The sequence below is a fragment of the Prosopis cineraria genome, unplaced genomic scaffold (assembly GCF_029017545.1).
Source record: "Prosopis cineraria cultivar Desert tree isolate PC_DT_omini unplaced genomic scaffold, ASM2901754v1 PC13, whole genome shotgun sequence".
Lineage (NCBI taxonomy): Eukaryota > Viridiplantae > Streptophyta > Magnoliopsida > Fabales > Fabaceae > Prosopis > Prosopis cineraria.
Window position 1 is genome coordinate 33,348,479 of NW_026555344.1, and position 23,232 is coordinate 33,371,710.

General features: G+C 33.7%; 1 protein-coding gene across 1 annotated transcript; it reads right to left on the reverse strand.

Annotated features, from left to right (window-relative positions):
- Positions 1 to 22,037: 22,037 nt before the first annotated feature.
- Positions 22,038 to 22,781, reverse strand: LOC129290039 (uncharacterized). Its single transcript, XM_054926756.1, has one exon. The coding sequence runs from the start codon at positions 22,779 to 22,781 to the stop codon at positions 22,038 to 22,040; it is 744 nt and encodes a 247-aa protein (XP_054782731.1).
- Between the last annotated feature and the right edge of the window lie 451 nt (positions 22,782 to 23,232).

A 23,232-nucleotide genomic window follows, 5' to 3' on the forward strand; every position in this document is an offset into this window, starting at 1 on the left:
ATAATCATAAAAGTTTGAGAGAAAACAATTTCATATAAATGTTTCATAAACTTTGAAATTAAGAAATTATATATAGTATTAAATAAAATGTCAACCATTAAATTTATAATAACAAATATCCTTATCACTTGATCGCAAGAAGATAAATAAATAGAGTAAATAAATATAATAACAGTAGGTAATCACCAAATAATTTAAAAATTATGTTTCTAGAAATTTATCAGAATAATTAACAAACGTAGATATACAGTCCATGAGGGTGAATAATTGAATGCAACTTATGCCATGAAGATAAATGTGGACATACAATCTATAAGAATAACTAACCAAATATGATCGAAGCCATGAAACAGACATGGATACATAATCTATGAAGATAGCTAATCAAACATGATCGAAACCACAAAATAGTCACAAGTATGAGACCTATGAATAACAGACGTGAGAATAGAGCTCACGAAAATCAAACTATAACTAGTCATTAATTATGGTGTGCCAAGAGTTAACGGAACTGTCATTAACAACTAGCATTCTAAAATTAGTCCCTCAATAAAAACCAATCATACATGGGTCTAAAAATTAATATTAATAAATCATTTCTCAACTCATAAATCAAACATTATTGTTGATGTCAAATAATTAAAAATACCAAATCATAAAGTAGTTTTATCTTTCCCTTTCAAAGCTTAATAAAATGAAAGTAGTTCCTTAAAAAAATTAATAGCGAATAACAGAAATGAAGTTACATCAATATGCTTGTGAAAGTCTAACAATATTTGACAAGCTTATAAATCAATTACTCTCTTAATAAGGCTCAAGGTAAATTACCATTATGGCCACTTAATACTGAATAACAGAAATGAAGTTACATTAATATGCTTGTGAAAATCTAACAATATTTGATGAGCTTATAAATCAATTACTCTCTTAATGAGCTCAAGGTAAATTACCATTATGGCCACTTGATATCCATCATCTTGGTCCTTAATCAAATGCTCTCATAATGTTCCAAGCACATCGTCTCAACATAGATATGATGCACACAAGGACACAAACACACACATAAAAAACATATTTGCATATCCATATGTTCGTGAAAAACCAAGTGGCCTAAACATTAAAATTTAATTAAGATTAACTTGGTTAAGTTTAGGCACTCACTTAAATAAAATTTCTTCATTCAAACATTTTGTCAAACACTTTATGTGCAAAAGAGAAAAATCAATATAACAAACTTTTTAAATCCCAAACACTTGCCTAATAAATTTTCAAGAACTTTTGTTACGTGATTTTTTCAAATTGTCAGTCTAGCTATTATGTTTCTTGAAAAATACTCTTCCAAAGTCTCAAATGAAAAGGAAAAAAGAAATTTTGGAGCATGAGAAATGAGAAGGATTTTCCAATGAATGAAGTAGGGATATTCTAAATTTCAATAACATCTATTAAAATAATATTTATATTAATTCTACATATACTTTTTGGCTGCATGTACCTGTCATTAATCATCCATAGTTGTCATGTCTTTTGTCCTTAGGAAAATTACAAGGAGGTCCCACACATCAAACTTAAATACTCATAGGTCCCATAAATAAGCCAAACTACTATGAAGTTCCATGGTCCTTAGGGATAAATAATATTAAAACTAAAAAGACCCATTTACCCTTGGCTTATTAAAAGGAAAAAAAAAAGAAGGAAAGAGGAAAGAAAATTAGTTTTCACACGTGAAAGAGGCAACAGTAGCTGAGATGGATCTTGCAATCATCCTCGAAATGGCATATAAAAGGATTAACTTATAGCTAGAAGATAAACCCATTCTTGCAATCATCTTTAGTTTAAGGTATGCAGGAGTCTGTGAAGGAAGAGGGCCCACGTTCAAACATTCTTGCACCCAGGTTCGAGCTTCAAAGAATCTAATATTGTGACCTCATGGAAGTAAGTAAATGATGAGATTAGTTTGCATATACTCCCTGTTAATCATTTAATCTAGTATTTTATGGTTTGTTGGTAGAATAGGGTTTTCTCTTTCTCTCCTTATAGGTATATAAGTCATCGGTAGTCTCTCTCTCTCTCTCTCTCTTGGTCAATATATCTATCATGGGTGGTCACTGGGATTGCATTAGTAATAGTTTATTCCAGAATCTAGTGCTACCTGATTCAACTGATAAGTCTATCATGAGATAGTAAGATATGTTGTTAACAGCTGAAGCATAAGTTGTCAATATGCTATGGATAGTTGTCAATATGTTGTGTGACGTGTAGGTTGAGAATACCTTGTTTGTGTTGTTAATAGATGAAGCTTAAGTTGTTAATATGGCATGAGCAGTTGTTAATATGTTGTGTGCAGCATAGGTTGACAATATCTTGTGTGTATTGTTAATTGCTGAAGTTTAAGTTATTAAAATGCTGTGGGTAGTTGTCAATATATTATGTATGGTGCAGGTTGACATGAAAGATGGCTAGTACTTTTGGAAACATCTATTATGTTTTTTTATATAGGAGAAAAAATTGCATATAATGGCCAAGGTAGTATGCAATATGTGAGTGGAAGTGTAAGAACAAGAAATATAAAGGAAGGGACAAGTTATGAAGAATTGAGAAGAATGTTATCAGCAATTATGGGATGTGAAAACATTCAAAATGAGATAAAGTTCACACTTATCATTGACAGAAGCACACTTATAGATCTCATTGATGATAATGGAGTAGAACATTTAATTAAGTACAATGAAAAAAGTGGATGTGTATATATAATTGCAAATTAAAATGACACTACACAAGCATCAATGGATGAACCAATTGAGTCCCAACATGTGTAAGTTGTGTTAATTATTTTTGTTAACATATATAATATTAAAATGTAGTATTACTAATACGCTCGGATTGTAATTTTCTATAGGATTGATAATTTATTGGGAGGTTAAAAGGAAGGGTCTTTATCTCCACGTAGTTTGTATCCTGAGATTGAAGACTTGCTATTAGAATGTGCTGTATAAATAATGCTTACATTAATACCTAAAATGAATTCAAAGAAATGCAAGGACTTGTTTGTAGGTAAAGGCTAAATCTTTACTGATGCAATGGCCTTTAGAAAAAATTTGTATAAGTATAGTATTGGGCACAAGTTTTCATACCAGTTTAAGAAGAACAATTCAAAAAAGGTCATTGCTAAGTGCAAGGTTAAGGGATGTCCATGGAGTATTACAGCATATTCAATAGGAAAGCAAAGAGACTTTTTAAGGGTAACAAGATTCAATGGCAAGCACGTCCACAATGCACAGGACAAGCTTATTATTTCACATCAGGCAAGAGTAGATTTAACTTCACCGATCATTGTTAATGCTTTAAGGTCTATTATAGATAAGAGCATGAATGATATTAGAAGAGACTTATATAGAAAGTATGGTATGCGATTGACATACCGTCAAGCCTATAGGAGAAGAGGCATTGCATGATATACATGGTCTTTTACAAGATTCTTATACGATAATCCCTTAGATTTGTGATAGATTAAGGGAAACTGATCCAACGATAGTTGTGAAATAAGATGCCTCCAATAGCAATAGATTTGAGAGGTTATTCATTGCATATAGATGCTGTATTTTGGGTTTTCTAGAAGGTTGTCGACACATACTTTATATAGATGGATGCTTTTTAAGTGGTCCATATAAGGGAACATTGTTGGCAGCTTCTGCTTATGATATGGACAATGACCTATTTTCGCTAGCATATGCTATTGTGAGTAGGGAAACATTTGAAGATTGATCTTGGTTTCTCAAAAATGTCAAAGATATCACAAGATCAGTTGAGATAATATTAGTTTCTGATAGGCATAATGCCATTATTGGGGCTGTGCAAGCTATTTTTGTGGCTAGAGACATGTATATTGCTATCATCATGTGAAGGAAAATTTTAGTGTTGAATATGTAAAAATCAATAGAGGTTAGAGGAAGATGTTAGGGAATAGCAAGGAGGCTGCACTCAAATTGCTTGGTGCTGTTGCTTATACTAGGCATGAGGAAGAATTTAGTATTGCCACAGGGAACCTTAGATTGTTTAGTCCATAATTGGCATAATGGGTTGAAGCTTAAGGGGATGTAGATCAACGAGAATAATGTAAGTTTCCTTATAAACGATGGGATAATACTATAACAAATCTTGTTGAACCATTTAACGCTTGGATTATGAAGGAGCAAAAGCACAATATTGATGTTTTAATACATAAGCATAGGGAGAAATTGGCAAACAAGATGCTAGCATCTAAAATAGCTATGATTAATTAGAAAGATAGGGTAGGACCTAATATAAAGGCAAAACTAATGGAGCAAGTTGTAAGGGCTGAAAATTTGCATGCACAATTTTATGAAAAAAATTGAATCTCAATACAAACATTTTCTTCTAATGGAATAATTCATTTGACTGTAGATATTGCAAAACATGAGTGCACTTGTTTAGCATAACAAATGAGTGGAATACCTTGTGCACATGCATGTGCAGTAATAAAGCCAGTTCATGAAAATGTGTACACATTTATGGATGAATGCTATAAGTTGAATCACAGCAGAAAATTTATGCTTGCAGCATGAGGCCTGTGTCCACACATGATATTCCACAGCCAAGTGCACTGACGGTAATAAATATGCTAACCTAAACATTCTTGAAGCCATCAAAGACTAGAAGGCCTCTAGGAACACCTAAGATGAAAAGATGTGAATCTCAATTTTAAAAGAAAAAGCTTTATCATTGTGGAAGATGTCATGAGGCTAGTAGCTTTATCATTGTGGAAGATGTCATGAGGCTAGTCATACTTTCAGGACCTGCAAGAACCTTAATCCATGTTGATTAATGTTGGGAAGATACAATTTTTTTGATTATGCAGTTGATATTTTTTTGTAACTGCATATGGTATTTTTTTGTAAATGTATATAGTATTTTTTTTTTTATAAATGCATATGAGAGTGTAGTATATCCATGCAACCTATATAGTTATTTTTGAAATGGGTTGTCAATATTATGTAAATGCATGGATGATGATGCTTGTATACCTGCTCTATATGTTCAAGTTGTAAATATTGGTGTAAGCCCTGTTGACAGTGAATGAATAAGAAGTTGTCATTCTCCCCACATGACTTATGAATCCCCTTTCCTAGTTGTCATTCCCTATTGCCCAATTATTAATGATAATTGTGCATTTGCAAAGGTTCTTGTCACTTATGAAACAATGTAAGTTGTGAATGCCCCTTACTCAGTTGTCGTTCCCCCATCCAACTTATCATTCCCCCTTTCCTAATTGTCATTCCCCCTTGCCCAGTTGTTAACAATAATTGTTCAAATTAAAAAGGCCTTGTTATACCTGAAACATAGTAAGTTGTGAATGCACGTCACTCAGTTGTCATTCTCCCTACCCAACTTGTCATTCCCCCTTTCCCTATTGTCATTCCCCTTTTCATAGTTATTAATGATTATTGTCCCAATTAAAAATTTCAACCACTGAACACCATGACATAAGCATTAAAAATAGTAATCACCATTGAAATTAGCATTTACAAAATGCAATATGCAAAATTATAGCTTTTACAAAGGTGATGACACTGTATAATCAAGTAAGTACAGCCACGGTACATTTACAAAGTGTAATTTCATAGTTAGCTCTACCTTGATTTGATCCTAAATGATATACATAGCTTGAGTAGCCCTTCTATCTTCTCTTCTTGTCTTTGTGGAATCTTGATAACATAGACATCACAATGGGTTCCTTCTCATTGTTGCGATGATTGATAAGCTACCACAATAGTTTAACCTTCATATGTCAAAGGTTGTCCTACAGGAATAAAACAATCATATTAGAAATATCTTGGGTTTATAGTTCGCAAGTTTTAACTAAGTAGTTCACAAGACATTCGTACGTCTGAGTATTCTAGCATCACATAACTGTCCTCATCCAAGTAAGTGTTATCCCACGATTGTAACCATATAATGACGTGTATGCCACACGAATGACTACATTCAGTATTTATGACAAAGGTACTGAATTAGACAGCTCAATAACAACCACAGCAAATTCAAACATAAGCTAAATCCATCAACTAAATAACACTTATGTATTCTTCTACACTCAAACTTTAGGCAAAATTACATCTGGCTTCGTGTCATCGCTAAATAAATCTGGTTTAACAGCAAGAGCATTTAGTGAAAATAGTCCCTCTGCACAAAAGTTAACAATGTCTATTAACAACAATGCATAAGGAAATGACAAGTCAACATAAAGTGACTGACAAGTACAGACATGCACAAGCATGTGCTAGCTTTTCCTTCACATTTGCTTATCCTATTTTTTTCCTTTTCTTCCCAATAAGCTTCTTACCCTTTTTAATATTCTCATCCTCTTTCTTTCTTCGTTCATACTCAGAAATATTCACCAATGAATCTAAGACATAGAAGTTCTTTGTCTTAGTCTCAAAGACATAGCACTACCAATGGCCAACAAATAGGGTAGGACTAAAGATGAAGTCATAATTTCCAATATTATATCCCAGGTACTCAAGTAGTATCTCTCTATTGTTGTCAACAACAATCTAGGACCAAGGGTTGTTTACCATTTTTCCCCTAAACTCTAAACCAAGAATGTGCCTCCTAACTCTGCCTTCATTCTCTTTTTGATCTCCAACCAATATCCTGGCAACCATTGTCATAAACTAAAATTAGCAAAATAGAATCACAAGAGCAGTAAATTAATATTCATACAATGGCAAAATGATTTCATTGACTATAAATTTCATACCCTATCATTGATCCATCTGGTTCTATTAAGACATTGAAGCTTAGCACGAGTTAGGAAATATCCATACATCTACATAAAGGTCCTGTTGAAGAAAAGAAAAACCATTTGATTAACAATAAAGTTTAGATGGTGTGTTTTTTCATCAAGTTTAATGACTTACGTTCCTCCCTCATCTTCATCACACGATGTTGTGCACATTTGAAATAAATTCTCATTCTCAACTAGTTTCCTCCTCTGACTAGGTCTGACCTAAGGAGACTTCATGATAGGTCTTTTATACCTTTGTGATCTCCTAGATCCTCTTACTTCTACAATCTGCAACTCTCTAATCCTTTCTGCAGCTTCTTTTTCTTTTGCTTTATCTTCATGTGTACTTAACTCTCCCATTTCCCCCTTCACTTATTTCCCTCCTTCATCCATGCTCTCATGTACACAAGTTGTCTACTCTCTTTTTCTTTCTACTTTTTCCTCTTCTCCTTCATCCCCATCCCATTCAAATTCTTCCTCATCTTTCTCTTCGCCCAATTTAGCATTCTCCTCAACTCTTTACTCATCTCCTTCTTCACCTTCTTTAGAGCTTTTCTTATCAACCTCTTCATCCTTTCCTTCACCTTCTTCATCCTCATTAGCCTCTTCTGAATTATCCTCATCAACTTCCTCTTCCTCTTCTCCGTCCTCCTCTTTAAAATCCTTATATGCTTCTTCTTCTATTTTATCACCTCTCCTTCTATCTTCTTAACATTTTTTGAATCCCGTAAAAGCTTCATCTGTAGGTTCATCAGCTCCTCACCAAGTGTAGACACTACTCTTGCATATATCTTCCTTGTTTTCTATAAAATAAATTATGTGTCGGCATGGGAAAATTGTAAATGAATGTAAGATCACTTTTTATACATACCGGGTGACTAAAAGTACATGTTGGATAAAACTTAGTAGAAGAACTACTACCTGTACTCATATGATCATGCAATATTTCCCAGATGCTCTTCTTCTCTACCTTTACCCTTTCGACAACCTTCTCCTCATCCCAATATATGAGGCCATCATCAGGCTTAGGTGCTTCTTCTTACCCAAGAGGAAAATACTGGAAGCAATAAATCTACATAAACTTTGACATGTTACTTTGAAGATATAATGAGCTGTATTCTATCAAGTTATAAATTACAACCACACACTTACCATGAGGAAATAGATGCATCCTCCAACATTCTTCCTTCCAGTTGTCTTCCCTTTATTAAGTTATTGCTTCTACATGTCCACTTTATTGCATAGTTTAGTCAACACATACATTACCCAATCGTATTTACTAATTCCTTTACGTGTTTCATGTAACACTTATAATTGCTATTAAACACAGCAAAGTTCCCAAAGTATACATTAGAAGCAACAACTCAAACTGCGTATCCTCTTTTTTAGATGTTATCATTTTCAAAATATTCTTGTAGGGCATTTTGAAATAAGTTTCCTTCAATTCTTGAATGATTTGTCATTGATATCTACTTTTCCAGTTATCTCCTCGCCTTTACTCTTTATACCCAATAAATTTTGTACATCGTTTGCATTTATTTTTCTTACTTTCCCTCTAATGCATATTTCTTGGGTTGGAGGTTCAAGTGCCTACATCAACTCTTCACAGATATCTTAGTGTATTCTCTTACATCCTATGCTTAACAGTTTGTTAAAGCCAATCTTCTCACACCTTTTCCATAATTTATCCTTTCCCCTAACGTATTTTGCATCCTCTGAGAACTGATTGGGAGAGCAATGAGTGTGAAAGGGTACAGTATATTTTGCAGATGTCTCTTTTCTCTCTTCATTTACTTTCTTTGAGTATTCCTCCTTTTTTACTGGTGACAACTTGTCCCATGCTTTTGTTAAATCTCCATGTCCTTCACCAATTGATTTATACTTCCTTTTATTCTTGTTGTAGAATTCTTTTACAAACTTTGTATAACCAAAAATATTGGCCTTCTTTTCTCCCTTCATCTACAATCAATTAAAAAATTTACACAGTTTAGTATTAGTGAAAATCAAAATCACAACACATATGACACACATTAACTACCTACATGTACAACTATATATGCATGCTTGTCAATTTCCTAAGACAAGTTGTTAATGTCCTAACCTTACGTGTCATCAGCAAATAACCATTCAGTTGTCAATATCCTGTACACTACTTGTCAATTTCCTAAGTGAAGTTGCTATTGTCCTCGCCCTACTATAGACATGCATCAGGTAATAAGGATGAGTCTTTTCTAAATCTTACTTGTCAATTTCCTATATTTGTCTGTGTAAAAGTCATGTGTCATTTTGTATATAGGGTGAGTAAAAAATTTTTAAGGTTCAGTCACCATTTAACCTATGCTTTGTGCTTGTAAATAATGTAGGAATTGTAAGATAGAGTTTCCAAGGCTAAAGATTCTAATGAAGAATTGGTGACAGTAGGGAGGGAAATAGTAGATTTTCATGGAGAGATGGTTTTGCTAGAGAACTACAGTGCCCTTAATTACACAGGTAATTTTAAGGGGCTCTGCATTAGCTTTAAGATATGAATTCTTGTTTTGTTATCAAATGATGAAATCTTTTAATAATGTAAAATCATTTACAAAGATGCTAAGCATAAGTAAGATATGTAGCTACATGACTATTAAGGTAATGTGGATTATACTTTCAAATTTTCATTTCTTACAATATCCTATTGCCTCTTCTGCATAAAAAGATTTTGGAAGAGGATTGGAAGAAAATAACTGCTCTACAGCAAGAAGCCAAGTAAATTCATCAATATGCTTCTTTCTCCTTTTTAGTTTTTCTTAGCATTTCAAACTTGAACAAGGCTACTTGATGGAAAATGAACAATTTCATGATTCAGTTCTGTGACTATGGTTACAATGGTTCAACTGGTGTGTAATGTGTTTGTGTGATGTTTTATAAGCTTTGACATTTATCATGTTGCCATTCATGTGTCCAGACTAGTGTCCCTACTCCATGCTTCAATTCAGCATGCGTGAGTTGTCAATTTCCTAAGTAAACTTCTAAATGTCTTAACCCTACTTGTCATCAGCAAATAACCATACACTTGTTAATGCTCGGTACACTACTCATCAATTTCCTAACTGAACTTGTTAATATCCTAACCTTACTTGTCATCACCAAATAACCACTCGCTTATTAATGCCCTATACACTAGTTATCAATTTCTTAAGTAAACTTGTTTATGTCATAACCCTACTTGTTATAAGCAAATAATCAAAATATCAAACTTTCAACAAAATTAAGTGTTAGAAAGAATATCTCATAGAAGTCACTACAAGCCACAGCAAGAGAATCCTCATTGGGTATTTCAAATTGTTCAATAGCATTTACTTTAGATATTTCATCAAGTAGACTTCCAACAATTTTCACAAGTGCTGTCCTACTTTGAGAGTTTCAAGTTTATCTCTTTTAACCAAAGGTGTAGTTGGAAACAAAACTTGCAAGCATTCATACTTCAAGATTTTCAAAGCTTAAAATCCCAATCAAACAAGTACAGAAGCACAAGAGGTAAAAATTACAACATAGATAATTAAATCATACACCCATGCATACAAGATCAACAAGAAGAAAAGTTTAATGCTTATGCTTCTCACCTTAATCAGTATTTATAGACAAGGGAAGGAAAATAAAGAAGCCGATGAAACAGGGGAGAAGATAACTCGTGAATCAAACTTCCAGCAATGACGAACCACCCCCTACACTCTTCTATGACACACAAATCAAAAAGCGGTAAAGGAAAACCTGATGCATCCACACAATCAACACCAGCATTCACAATCGAAGAAGAAATAAGGACCTTGAATGGCAAAATTTGTACAAGAATAATGGCGAAAGGTTTTGATTTCAACCAAGGTATGAATGAAAGAAGAAAATGGAGAAGATAATGCTTTCTCATCAGAAGGACTTCGGTAACTAATTTTAGGTAAAGTGAAAAGTTTCAATTGTGCCTCAAAATTCAAAATAAGGGCTCCTTTGTTTTTCCCCTTTAAATTAGCCAAGGGCAATTTGGTCCTTTTACTTCTAAAATTAATCATCGCTAAGGACCATAGGACTTCATAGTAATTTGGCTTATTCATGGAACCTAGGTGTATTTACGTTTGATGTGTGGGTGATGCACACAATTATATTTTACCACAATTGTACGATTCGAAATTAGTAAGTGGCAAATCAATGTCTATTCCACAAGGAATAAAATTAATTGGTAATTAAGTAATAAAGTTTTTATTTTCATTTAAGTTGAGCAAAGCAAGATATGAATTTGAGTTTTGCAAAATAAGGATTGAAATTAAAAAAAATACATTAAAATTAAGATTCTAACAACCACAAACAATCAAGGCAACCTAAGGTGGCTAATCCCTTCTTCAATTCATAAAGCATGTAATTACCCAAATAAAGTCACTTAATATTAATATGTTAATCTACAGTATTAATAGAAATAATTATCTTTCGATTAATTATACCCCTCTCTTAAATTAATTTGCTATTTTTAACACAATTACCCAAAAGGTAAAATGGCACAAATTCACTCTAATGTGATTATATAGGTCCAATAGATATATTCCTATCCTATTAAAAAATTAGAATAAATTTTAATCCCACATTACTCAATCTAATGGTTAAATTCAAATTTTCCTCTTCCAAGGCAAAACCCAAACCCCTAAATTCACACTTAATGGTGTCCAAGCATTAAGTAGACAAATAAGTGATTAGGTAAACAAAACTAATATTAAACTCAAATAAATGGTTTAAACATGCTCTAATCCAAGAATCAGTTCATAGCTACCCTAGATTAAGAGAAAATATGCCATACACGGCTTCCATGACAGCAAAATCAACAATATATATATAGTAAAGAGAAGAAGGAGAAGAAAAGCTTAATTGGAGTAATCTTAAGTGAAACCCTTGATTTCCCACTAAACTCAAGCTTCTCTAACCCTTCTTTGGCTCTTTTCTCTCTTCCTGGATGTTCTGCAGCTGCTGGAGGTGAAGAATGGTCGAAAATGAGGTGCCCAAGCCTTAAAAATTCACTAAAAGTCAAAATTGTACATTTCACTAAAATCGTGCTTCGCTGCAGCAAAATGCGTTTTCACTGCAGTAAACATGAGCTGTTCAGATTTTCTTTTTAGATTTAATTCCTTCAACTTGAGCTCTGGAATTCTCTTCTTTGGGCCCTTAAATTCGGCCTCCCTACATTTATAAAATCCAGAATAAATGATAGAATTGGTCCATTAACTTCTAACATATTTTGAATCTCATTTTCAAACACATTCATCCACTTAATCATATTTTTGCTAACAAAATTCAAATAAATAACTTTCAATTACATTAAAAATACTAATAAATTTAATAAAATATTGAAAGTCATCAAACCCCCACATTTGAATGTTTGCTTGTCCTCAAGTAAAAGAAAATAACTATACAAAAATGGCAAAATAAAATGTGAATATTTTAAGGTCAAATACAATTCAAACTTCCAAAAACTCAATTTAATTACAAGTCTTTCCTCCCTTCCAAAAATAATAGTAGCAAGGCACTTAATTAAGCAAAGATAAATTTCAATAGATTATCTTTCACCAGTCAAGTGTTTACACTCTACGCTCAAGGCGTCTAAGGTTTGTGTTTCACTCAGTTTTACCTATTGTAACCCATCTACCATAAGCTTATTTCTCATCTTAATCTCCACTAAATTATGTCATTGCATACACAAATCAAAAGGACTTTTGAAAGGTTGTAATGTTCTAGGTAGGATAATGAAATGAAATTATTCAATGAGTTAAAATTACATACTCTAATTAGTGTTAAGCATATGAAATGAAGATTACAAAAATTGAAGGATAAACTACAACTATTTACAAGAGGTGTCAATGAAAATCAATATCTCCTTTTTTTTCACTTGATTTTTTTTATTTTTTATCATTTTTTAAACTTTCCATATTCTTTTTTCTTCTTTCTTCATCTTCTTTTCTTTTGTTTCCCCTTTTTTTTTCTTTTGAACCACTTATTAAACCCCAACTAAATTCCAAGTCCTTCATTTTCTTTCATGAATGTAACACTTAGCCCTAACTAAAATAGTAAATGGAAATAAAAATGGATGAAAAGTGGGTAAATCTTGTCAAAAGGACTTGTGATGCTTTTTTTTTTTTTAAATAAGGCCAAAGCTCAAATGGGTGAAACAAAGGATTTATGTAAAAAAGAAAAAAAAAAGGGATGGATATTTGGCCATACTAGCTAAAAGAAATGAATGCCTAAATCATTTTTGTGTATACAAATGGCACTTATAAGTTTCAACAAAAATTCAAAACAAGTTCTAAAGATGGAATCACAATAAATCTACTCTCTCTTAAAGGAAATGAACATTTAGGCTCAAAATTCTCACAAACTTTTTAGACAAACTATTGTCAAGTATCCAAACTTAATCCATTGCCTATTTACTAAAATTCTAGGAAGGTAGAACCAACTTTTAATTAAATTTAATTCTATCAAGTTCATACTAATCTAACCTTAGCCACATTCACCAAAAAAGACATCTAAACAACTTACTAAAAAAAAATGTTTATGAGATTTTCAAAATTTTCAAAATTTTTTTAAAACTATGTATAAATATATACAACCAATTTCTAAAGCTAAAAAGACTTAAGGACAAGTAAAATAACAAACATAAAAGCAAATATGCCCTTCCCCATACTGAAACTTATGGTGGCTTGTCTTGCGTTTATGTTTTGGCAATAGATCGCAAGAGTATAGCTAAATGCAAGACTGCTCCCTCTTCTTCTGCTCAAAAAGCTGCTAAGAAGTCAAAGCAACCATTCAACAATGAGAAATTCATGAATCACACATGCCAAGACAAATTTATCTCTCTTGTGGGATCTAAGAATTTTATTTCTGACTGCTATTATGCAATTTTATGCTCCAAAGCTACATTTCAAACAATGGTGCGAAGGGGATGGATGGTGTACTTGAAAAATGAAAAATTTCAATATTATATATCTGCTCTAGTTAGGAAATGTTATGCGAATGCTTTTTATTGTTGCAATGACACTTACTGGGTGCGCGACAAGGAAGTGGTAATTAATGGTGAGGTTATTTAGAATTATTATGGCTTCCCTTCCACTACCGACTGTCTTTATCGCCAATACATGATGAACACCTTCACACCTGATTGGGATGCAGTGGCCAAGCGTTTATGTTTTATATCTGCTAGTTTTTGTCAAAAAGGGCTATTGAGGGGTATACTTACAAGGCAAAGCACATTTTAGTTTCATTTTGTGACTCATAATGTCATGCCCACATCAAATGCATCAAAAATGAATAAGGATCATTCTTTTCTCATCTATTGCATTATGGAGAGAAAATTAGTTGATCTAGCTACTATTATTTATGACTCTATAAAACGGTGTATCAATGTCAAGACTAAGAGAGTACTTGCCTTCCCTCATTTAATTACTGAGTTGCTTCTGGCTACTAAGGTTCCCATTACTGATGATAAGGACCAATAACAACCCTGTTAGCCTATCAAGTACCATAAAATGCATGCCAAGTCATCTCAGGTAGAGGAGTCTTTAGTAGAACAAGGGGAAGAAGTCAATCAGTCCACCCATGTTCATTCTCCTTTTAATGTGTGGCTAAGCAATAATTGGAGTCATTAGCGGATGCCGTCAAGAGGTTGGAAGAGCATTTACGCCTCATCATGCAGCATTTACACATACCTAGTTATGATGTGTCTGGCTCATCTGTAGCACCTTCTCCTATTCCATCCATGGATCTCTCTCAAGCTGAACCCACCACGAAATTGAGCTTCCACTCTGCTTGATTTGTGTCGTTTTGATTAATATCTTTATTTCTTTTGCTTTTAGTTCTTTTTAGTTATTTTGCTATTTTTTTGTGACTACTTCATTTACTATTTTGGTTTGTAACTAATATTTGATATCACTTTACTCGATGGTCTGTAACTAACTTCTTTATTTTCAATTTATCCACTTGTCTATTTAATGTGATTAGCAGGTATCTATTCTCTTGAGGATATGTCACTCTCATCTCTCTGTCAAAGTCTTTCTGTCTGTCAACTCGCCATGTTTGTTGGTCAAGGAGTTTTAGTATCCTTCTTTCTCCCTGACCAACAAACATGACAAGTTGACAAACAGAAAGACTTTGATAGAGTAATGAAAGTGATATATCCTCAAGAGAATAATTACCTGCTAATCATATCAAATAGACAAGTAGATAAGTTGGAAATTACAGACCATCGAGTAAAGGGTTATCAAATATCGATTACAAACCAAAATAGTAAATGAAGCAGTCACAAAAAATAGCAAAATAACTAAAAAAACTAAAAGCAAAAGAAATAAAGATACTAATCAAAACGATACAAATCAAGCAAAGTGGAAGCTTAATTCTGTGGTGGGTTCAGCTTAAGAGAGATCCATGGATGGAATAGGAAAAGGTGCCACAAATGAGCCAGGCACGTCATGACTAGGTATGTGTAAATGCTGCATGATGAGGTGTAAATGCTCTTCCAACCTCTTAATGGCATACGCTAATGACTCCAATTATTGCTTAGCCCACACATTAAAAGGAGAACGAACAGGGGTGGGCTGATTGACTTCTTCCCCTTGTTCTATCGAAGACTCCTCTACCCGAGATGACTTGGCATGCATTTTGTGGTACTTAATAGGCTAACGGGGTTGCTATTGGTCCTCATCATCAGTAATGGGAACCTTAACGACCAGAAGCAACTCAGTAATCAAATGAGGGAAGGCAAGTGCTCTTTTAGTCTTGACATTGATACACCGCTTTATAGAGTCATAAATAATAGCAGCTAGATCAACTAATTTTCTCTCCAAGAATGATCCTTGTTCATTTCTGATGCATTTGATATGGGCATGACATTGTGAGTCACAAAATGAAACTAAAATGTGCTTTGCCTTATAAGTGTATCCCTTAATAGCCCTCTTTAACAAAAACCAGCAAAAACAAAACATAAACGCTTGGCCACTACATCCCAATTAGGCGTGAAAGTGTTCATCGTGTATTGGTGATAAAGACAGTCAATAGGGGAAGGGAAGCCATAATAATTCTAAATAACCTCAACATTAATTACCAATTTCTTGTCGCGCACCCAGTAAGTGTCATTGCAGCAATAAAAAACATTCGCATAAAATTCCCTAACTAGAGCAAGCATATAATATTAGAATTTTTCATTTGTCAAATACACCATCCATTCCCTTCACACATTGTTTGAAATGCAGCTTTGGAACATAAAATTGCACAATAGCAGTCAGAAATAAAATTCTTGAATCCTACAAGAAAGATAAATCAATCTTAGCATGTGTGATTCATGAATTTCTCATTGTTGAATGGTTGCTTTGACTTCTTAATAGCTTTCTGTGCAGAAGAAGAGGAAGCAATCTTGCATTTAGCTATACTCTTGCAACCCATTGCTGAAACATAAACACAAGACAAGCCACCATAAATCACAATAAACAAACTATCACAAAAGTAATCTCATGCCAAAAATTAAATAAAGACAACCAAATGAAAACAAGAGCCATGCCAACTTGCAAAAGTGAACAAGTTAAAATAAAGGCCTCACTCAAATCATGAGAACATGACATCCATCAATAGACAACAAAGTAAGAATAACTGACTTTCAATATAAGCAAACAAAAAAAAGCAAATTTTAAGATTCAGTGTCAAAAATTGGTAAAGTCAAAGAATTTTTAACTAAAACGTTGTACCCACAATAGTACAAACAAAGTGGTCCTCACTTTGAAATTTCAACTTGTCAATTAAGCTAAATAACCATCATCTAGAAAGCCAAAGAAATAAGTACAATATTCAAAGCACCTAAACATGAAAAACAAATAACACTACTCACAGCTAAATTTCACATTGAGATAAGAATGGGTCCATACAATGCACAATAAATATTCAATTTAAAGTTCAGAGCATAAATCCAACAGAACCAATTCCATCCACCAACACCCATTTTAACTCTCAAGGGCTATACGAAATATACACATCTCATATCAGACATAATGTGTGTGAGATTTATACCTGAAGCTTGACCGAAAATATACACACGTGTAAAATAAAGTGTTAAATGATTATGAGTGGCTGTGCGAGTGGGTTTCTGGAGTTGGAAAAGACAAAGCTCAGCGGAAGATTGAAGGCGAACCAAGGAGGGACAATGAACAATGAAAAGAAGGAAGACGATGAACAGGGGAAAGGAAGATCGCGGACTGAAGCATGATGAAAATGATAATTGAACACGGTGGAAAGTCTAAATTGAAGCACGACCAAATAAATGGAAGAAACAAAGCAATAACAAAGGTGGCAGTAAAGTGGCGTTATGAACAGGGTAATGAACAGCTGAGATGAGGGATGCGGAAAGCAGGGAGAAGATGATGAACAGGGTAATGAAGTTGGAAATGAGCCACTGCGAAAATGAAGAAGCTATGAGGTGAGGTTATGAACAGTGAAAATAAGCTTCTTACAGTGTGAAACAGATAGGGTGACGGAGGAAACTGGCTGAACACGGTGGAGAGAGACTAGACGATGAACAGTGTGCTATGAAATATGAAAGTGAGATTTAGGCAGTGCGAAACGGAACAAGGTGACGGTGAAAGAGAGCAGAGAAAGCTGCTATGAATGCTCGGTGGAGATGAAAGCTGGGCGATGAAGATGATAAAGGCATATACGATGAACACAGTGAAGTAAAGAAACGAGAAACTGTACAAGGCTAGAGACAATGAAGTACAGCTGGAAGTGGAGGACTTAGCTTCTGGCGCTGCTCACCGAGGGGCTGAACAGGATGATGTGCGATGGAGGTTGAGGACGACAGTGAAGAAGCTGCAAATGGAGATGAAAATAAGTAGATGCCGAGAATATAGGGAAGGAGAAAGCTCGAACAGGGAAGGAAATGACTGAGCACGATGGAAAGGCTGAAACTACAATAGTGGCAGGGGCTGCAGCTGAGTGAGAGAGATTGAACGGCGGCCAAAGGAAAGGGATGAAGGCAGGTAAAAGAGAAAAGACAGCTAGGGTAAAATGGCAGGGGGTAAAACTGTAAAAATAAAATAAAATATTTTTTTAATTTAACTTTATTTAAAAAACTTAAAAACGCACGGTGCCCCCGTTTGTTTTTTTGTTAAAGTAATATGCAAAAATTTTTTAATGCAATTAAAATAAAATAATCAGTAAAATATATACATATATATTTTTTTGAATTTTCTTAATAAAATAAAAATAATAAACTAAAAATAATATATTTATATATTTTTTATAAGAAAACTTTATTCAAAATAAAATACTTTATAGTAATTAAAATAAAATAATATTTTAATCAAAAAATGTATTTTTATTTTTTAAAAATTTTTTAAAAAAATATATACAAATTTATTCTTATTAAACTAAAAAGAAAATTAAGTTTTTTCTAACTCAACTAAAAATTTCGCTTCAGCAAAGCAAAGTTTCGCTCTAGCAAAGATACTCTTTGTAAGTTGATTAAGCATTTTACATAATAGTCTTTTGCTCCAGCAAAACAAAGTTTTGCTCCAGCAAAAGTGCTCTCTAGAATTTTTGATGAAAAGTCACAGAGACATCTATCGCTAGAGCAAAATGAGATTTTGCTGCAGTGAAAGTGCTCTTTGAAATTTTGACAAGAACACAGAGGTATGTATCGCTAGAGCGAAATGAGATTTTACTACAGCGAAGATGCTCTCTGAAATTTTTGACAAGAACACAAAGAGACCCTTTGTTGGGGCAAAATCCTCTTTCGCCGAGGCGAACAAAACAAAGAAAAAAAATACTCAAAATTTAAGAAAAATACATAAATGAAGTAAAAACTCATAAAGAAAATAGCCTAAACACCTCCCAATCAACACAATCATTATATCAAACTCGCTCCCATACCTTCTAACATTTAATTAACAACTTTCAATCTAAAATTTCATTAACACAAGATCTTAATCCCATATAATCACATATAAATATCATCAATTAAGCACAACGATAGAACACTCCCTTAAAATATTATTGCCTCATTCTTTGATTCCAAAACTTGGCTTTAAGCTTTCAAATTCTTCAAGAACTCTGCAATCCTACGAACACACTAAAATAAAAGTACAAACCAAGGATAAAGAAATAAACAAACCAAAAGCACCAGTAAAGAGAAAATAAACTTGGGTTGCCTCTCAAAAAGCGCTTGGTTTATAGTCTTCAACCAAACTCAGATCATCAAGGTAGATCAACTAAGTGGACAACAGACTTCAATCTCTCTATGTCACCTCCCTAATAATGCTTGAGTCTTTGTCCATTAACTTTAAAAGATCTGCCCATTCTTTCATCAAGAACCTCAATTGCTCCATGTGGTGCTATAGAAAGCACTTTAAAAAGGCCAGACCATCGAGATTTCATCTTTCTAAGAAACAGCCTTAATCTTGAGTTGAACAGTAATACTAGTTGTCCTAGCTTAAAGTCCGATATAAGATATATTGATCATGCCACCTCTTAGTTCTCTCCTTATAAAGTCTGGCACTTTCAAAAGCATGAAGTCTAAATTCTTCTAACTCATTCAATTGCATTATCCTTGATGCACTAGCTTGCTTAGGGTCCATATTCAATTGTTTAATTGCCCACTAAGATTTATGCTCCAATTCAATGAGTAAGTGACATGCCTTCCCAAAGACCAAATGGTATGAGGACATCCCAATTGGAGTTCGAAAGGCTGTGCGGTAAGCCAATAAAGCATCATCAAGCTTGTCTGACCAATCTTTTCTAGTAGGACCCACTGTCTTCTCAAGTATCCGCTTGATGTCTCTGTTAGTCAACTCACAGAGACCATTGGTTTGTGGGTGATAAGCAAGGGACATTCAATGATGGACTCCATACTTTGACAAGAGAGCCTTGAATTGCTTGTTATTGAAGTGCGTACCTTAATCAGTGATAATGGCTCGAGGAATACCAAATCTTGTAAAGATGTTCTTCTTTAGAAACCAGGTCACAGTATTACCATCATTTGTTTGACACGCTATAGCTTCTGCCCACTTGGTCACATACTTTACAGCAACAAGTATGTATTGATTTCCTTTAGAAGAAGGAAATGATCCCATAAAATCCATACCCCAAACATCAAACAATTCCCCTTTTAAAATCCCAAACTGAGGCATCTCATGTCTTTTAAAAATATTTCCTGTCCTTTAACATCTATCACACTTGGTAACAAATTGGTGAGCATCTTTAAACAAAGAAGGCCAATAAAAACCAGACTCAAGTACTTTAGAAATAGTTCTTTATCCCCTATAATGTCCCCCATATGCAAATGCATGACAGGCATATAAAATGGCTTCTTATTCTATTTCAGGAACACATTTTCTAACGATCAAATCAGCACATCTTTTAAACAAAAATTGTTCATCCTAAATATAAAAGTCAATATCATGCAAAAATTTCTTCTTTTGAAAAGGCTTCAAATCAAGAGGTAACACTCTACACACAAGATAATTCATAATATCCACATACCATGGTAAATCACAAGTACCAACAATAAATAATTGCTCATCAGGAAAATTTTCAATAATCAACAAGTCATCACCATAATCAGAAACATGAACAAGTTTAGATAAATGATCAGCAACCTAATTTTCAGTTCCTTTTCTATCAACAATCTTCACATCAAATTCTTGCAACAATAAAAACCCATCTAATGAGCTTAGGTTTAAATTCTTTCTTATTCAACAAATATCTAATAGCAGCATGATCAATATAAACTATAACCTTAGCACCCATCAGATAAACTCTAAACTTTTTAAAAGTGAAAACAATAGCAAGCATTTCTTTTTCAGTAGTTGAGTAATTTACCTGTGCGCCAGCTAAAGTCTTGCTTGTATAGTAGATAGGATGAAAAATCTTTTCACGCCTTTGTCCAAGCACCGCTCCAACAATAAATCACTTGCATCACATATGACCTCAAAAGGTAGTGTGAGCAATCAGGAGCAATAATGATAGGGGTAGATGTTAATCTACTCTTCAACTCTTCAAAAGCCTTTGTACACTCTTCATTGAAATTAAAAGGAGTGTCTATTTCAAGTAGTTAAGATAAAGGCTTTGAAATCTTGGAGAAGTCCTTGATGAATCGATGATAGAAGCCAGAATGCCCTAAGAAACTTCTCACAACTTTCATATTAGTGGGTGGTGGCACTCAATAATTGAAGTCTTAGCCCGATCAATTTTAAGACCCTTCTTAGAGACTTTGTGACCCAGAACTACCTTCAGTTACCATAAAATGGAATTTTTCCTAATTAAGCACAAGGCTAATCTCCTTACATCTTTTCAAGACTTTAGCCAAGTTGGATAAGCACTGTTCAAATGATTCTCCAAAAATAAAAAAAAATTCCATAAACACCTTCATAATCTCTTCAATCATATCAGAAAAGATGCTCATCATGCACCTTTAAAAAGTGGCAGGTGCATTGCAAAGACTAAATGGCATCCTTCTAAAGGCAAAAGTGCCATAAAGACAAGTAAAAGTTGTTTTCTCTTGGTCCTCAAGAGCTATAGCAATCTAATTTTAGCCTGAATAACCATCCAAGAAGCAAAAGAACTCCTTACCAGCTAATCTGTCTAACATTAAAACAATAAATAGAAGAGAAAAATGATCTTTCCTTGTGGCATCATTCAACTTCCTATAATCGATGCAAATACACCACCTAGTATCTGTTCGAGTTGGAATTGACTCATTTTGCTCATTAGTAATTACTTTCATTCCTCCTTTCTTGGGAACACATTACACCGGGCTAACCCATACACTATCAGAAATGGGATAGATTATCCTAGCATCTAACCACTTAATAATTTCTTTTTTTACCACTTCTTTCATCATAGGATTCAACCTTCTCTAATTTTTAACAGATTTCTTATGTTCATCTTCTAATAAAATTTTATGCATCATAATAGAAGGACTAATACCTTTAATGTCTGCAATTGTCCATCCCAAAGCTTGCTTGTGATCTCGAAGAACTTTAAGTAACCTCTTCTTTTGATCACCATACAAAGCAGAAGAAATGATAATAAGTAATGTCTCAAATTTACCTAAATAAGCATAAATAAAGTGTGGTGGTAAGGGTTTAAGCTCCACAATTGGTGCTTGTTCAATTGAAGGCTTTAAAGAAAGAGCTTGTCTAGATTCCAACTCTAGAGATTCGAATACTCTTCTTGAATTAAGAAATTAAGGAGTTGCTTTAAGTAATTTCTTGCATTCAATAATATCATCATTGTCAACCATATTATCTCCTAATAATACAACATGTAATGAGTCTTTCACAACAAAGGACTCTAGAGTCTCTTGAACTACTTCATCTAGAATCTCCACTTTAGAACAAATTTCAGATTCCCCAGGATACTTCGTTGCTTTATACATGCTAAAGCCTACTTCTTCATTATTTACTCTAAGCTTGATCTCTCCTCTCTCAACATTAATAAGAGCTCGTGTTGTAACTAAAAATGGTCTACCCACAATGAGTAAGAGATTTCTATCTTCATCATAATCTAAGACAATGAAATCAACAGGAAAAATAAATTTATAAACCTTGACTAATACATCCTCAATTTTACCTTTAGAAAATGCCAAACTTCTATAAGCTAATTGAAGAGTTACTGAAGTGGGACTAACTTCACCAAGTTGCAATTTTCCAAACACAGAAAGTGGCATCAAGTTGATACTTAAGCCTAAATCACATAATGCCCTACCTTGAAATTTATCTCCAATCACACAAGGAATTGAGAAACTACCTGGATCATGGCATTTTGGAGGTAATTTGTTCAAGAGAATAGCACTACACTCTTCAGTAAGTGCAACTGTTTCACATTCACTCAACCACCTCTTCTTACTCAACATTTCCTTCAAGAATTTAGCATATTGAGGCATTTGCTCCAAAGCTTCAATAAGAAGTATGTTGATATGCAATTGCATGAAGATTCCCAATTTTTTTGTATTGCTCCTCTAATGCCTTCTTTTGAAATCTTTAAGGGAATGGTAGTGGTGGTACCAAAGAAAAATGATCACTAGTCGGTCCCCTCTTCTTGGATGTTGTCACTGCGTCTTTTAGAGACTCCTTTTTAATATCATTTTCAACATTCACAACTTTAGCTTTAGTAGGTGTAGAAGATACCTCTTGCTCAGTTTAATCAATTTCTAGCTTAGGCATAGACTCAGAAGTAGGAGGGGAAATTTTTAGATAATTGCTTCCCACTCCTTAAGGCAATTTCTTTACGCTCCTCATTTCCTTCTTTACGAGGATTAGTCTCTGTATTGCTTGGCAATCCCCCTTTATGAAGTGCAGTCACTATAGTTGCAATTTGCCCTTGGATCTCAAGATTCTTTAAAGATGAATCAACTCTTGCATTAATGGTAGCTTGTTCTT

What these genes read in the sequence shown, in the direction of transcription:
- LOC129290039 (XM_054926756.1), bottom strand. Translation starts at nt 22,781, where the DNA reads ATGCAATTGCATATCAACATACTTCTTATTGAAGCTTTGGAGCAAATG.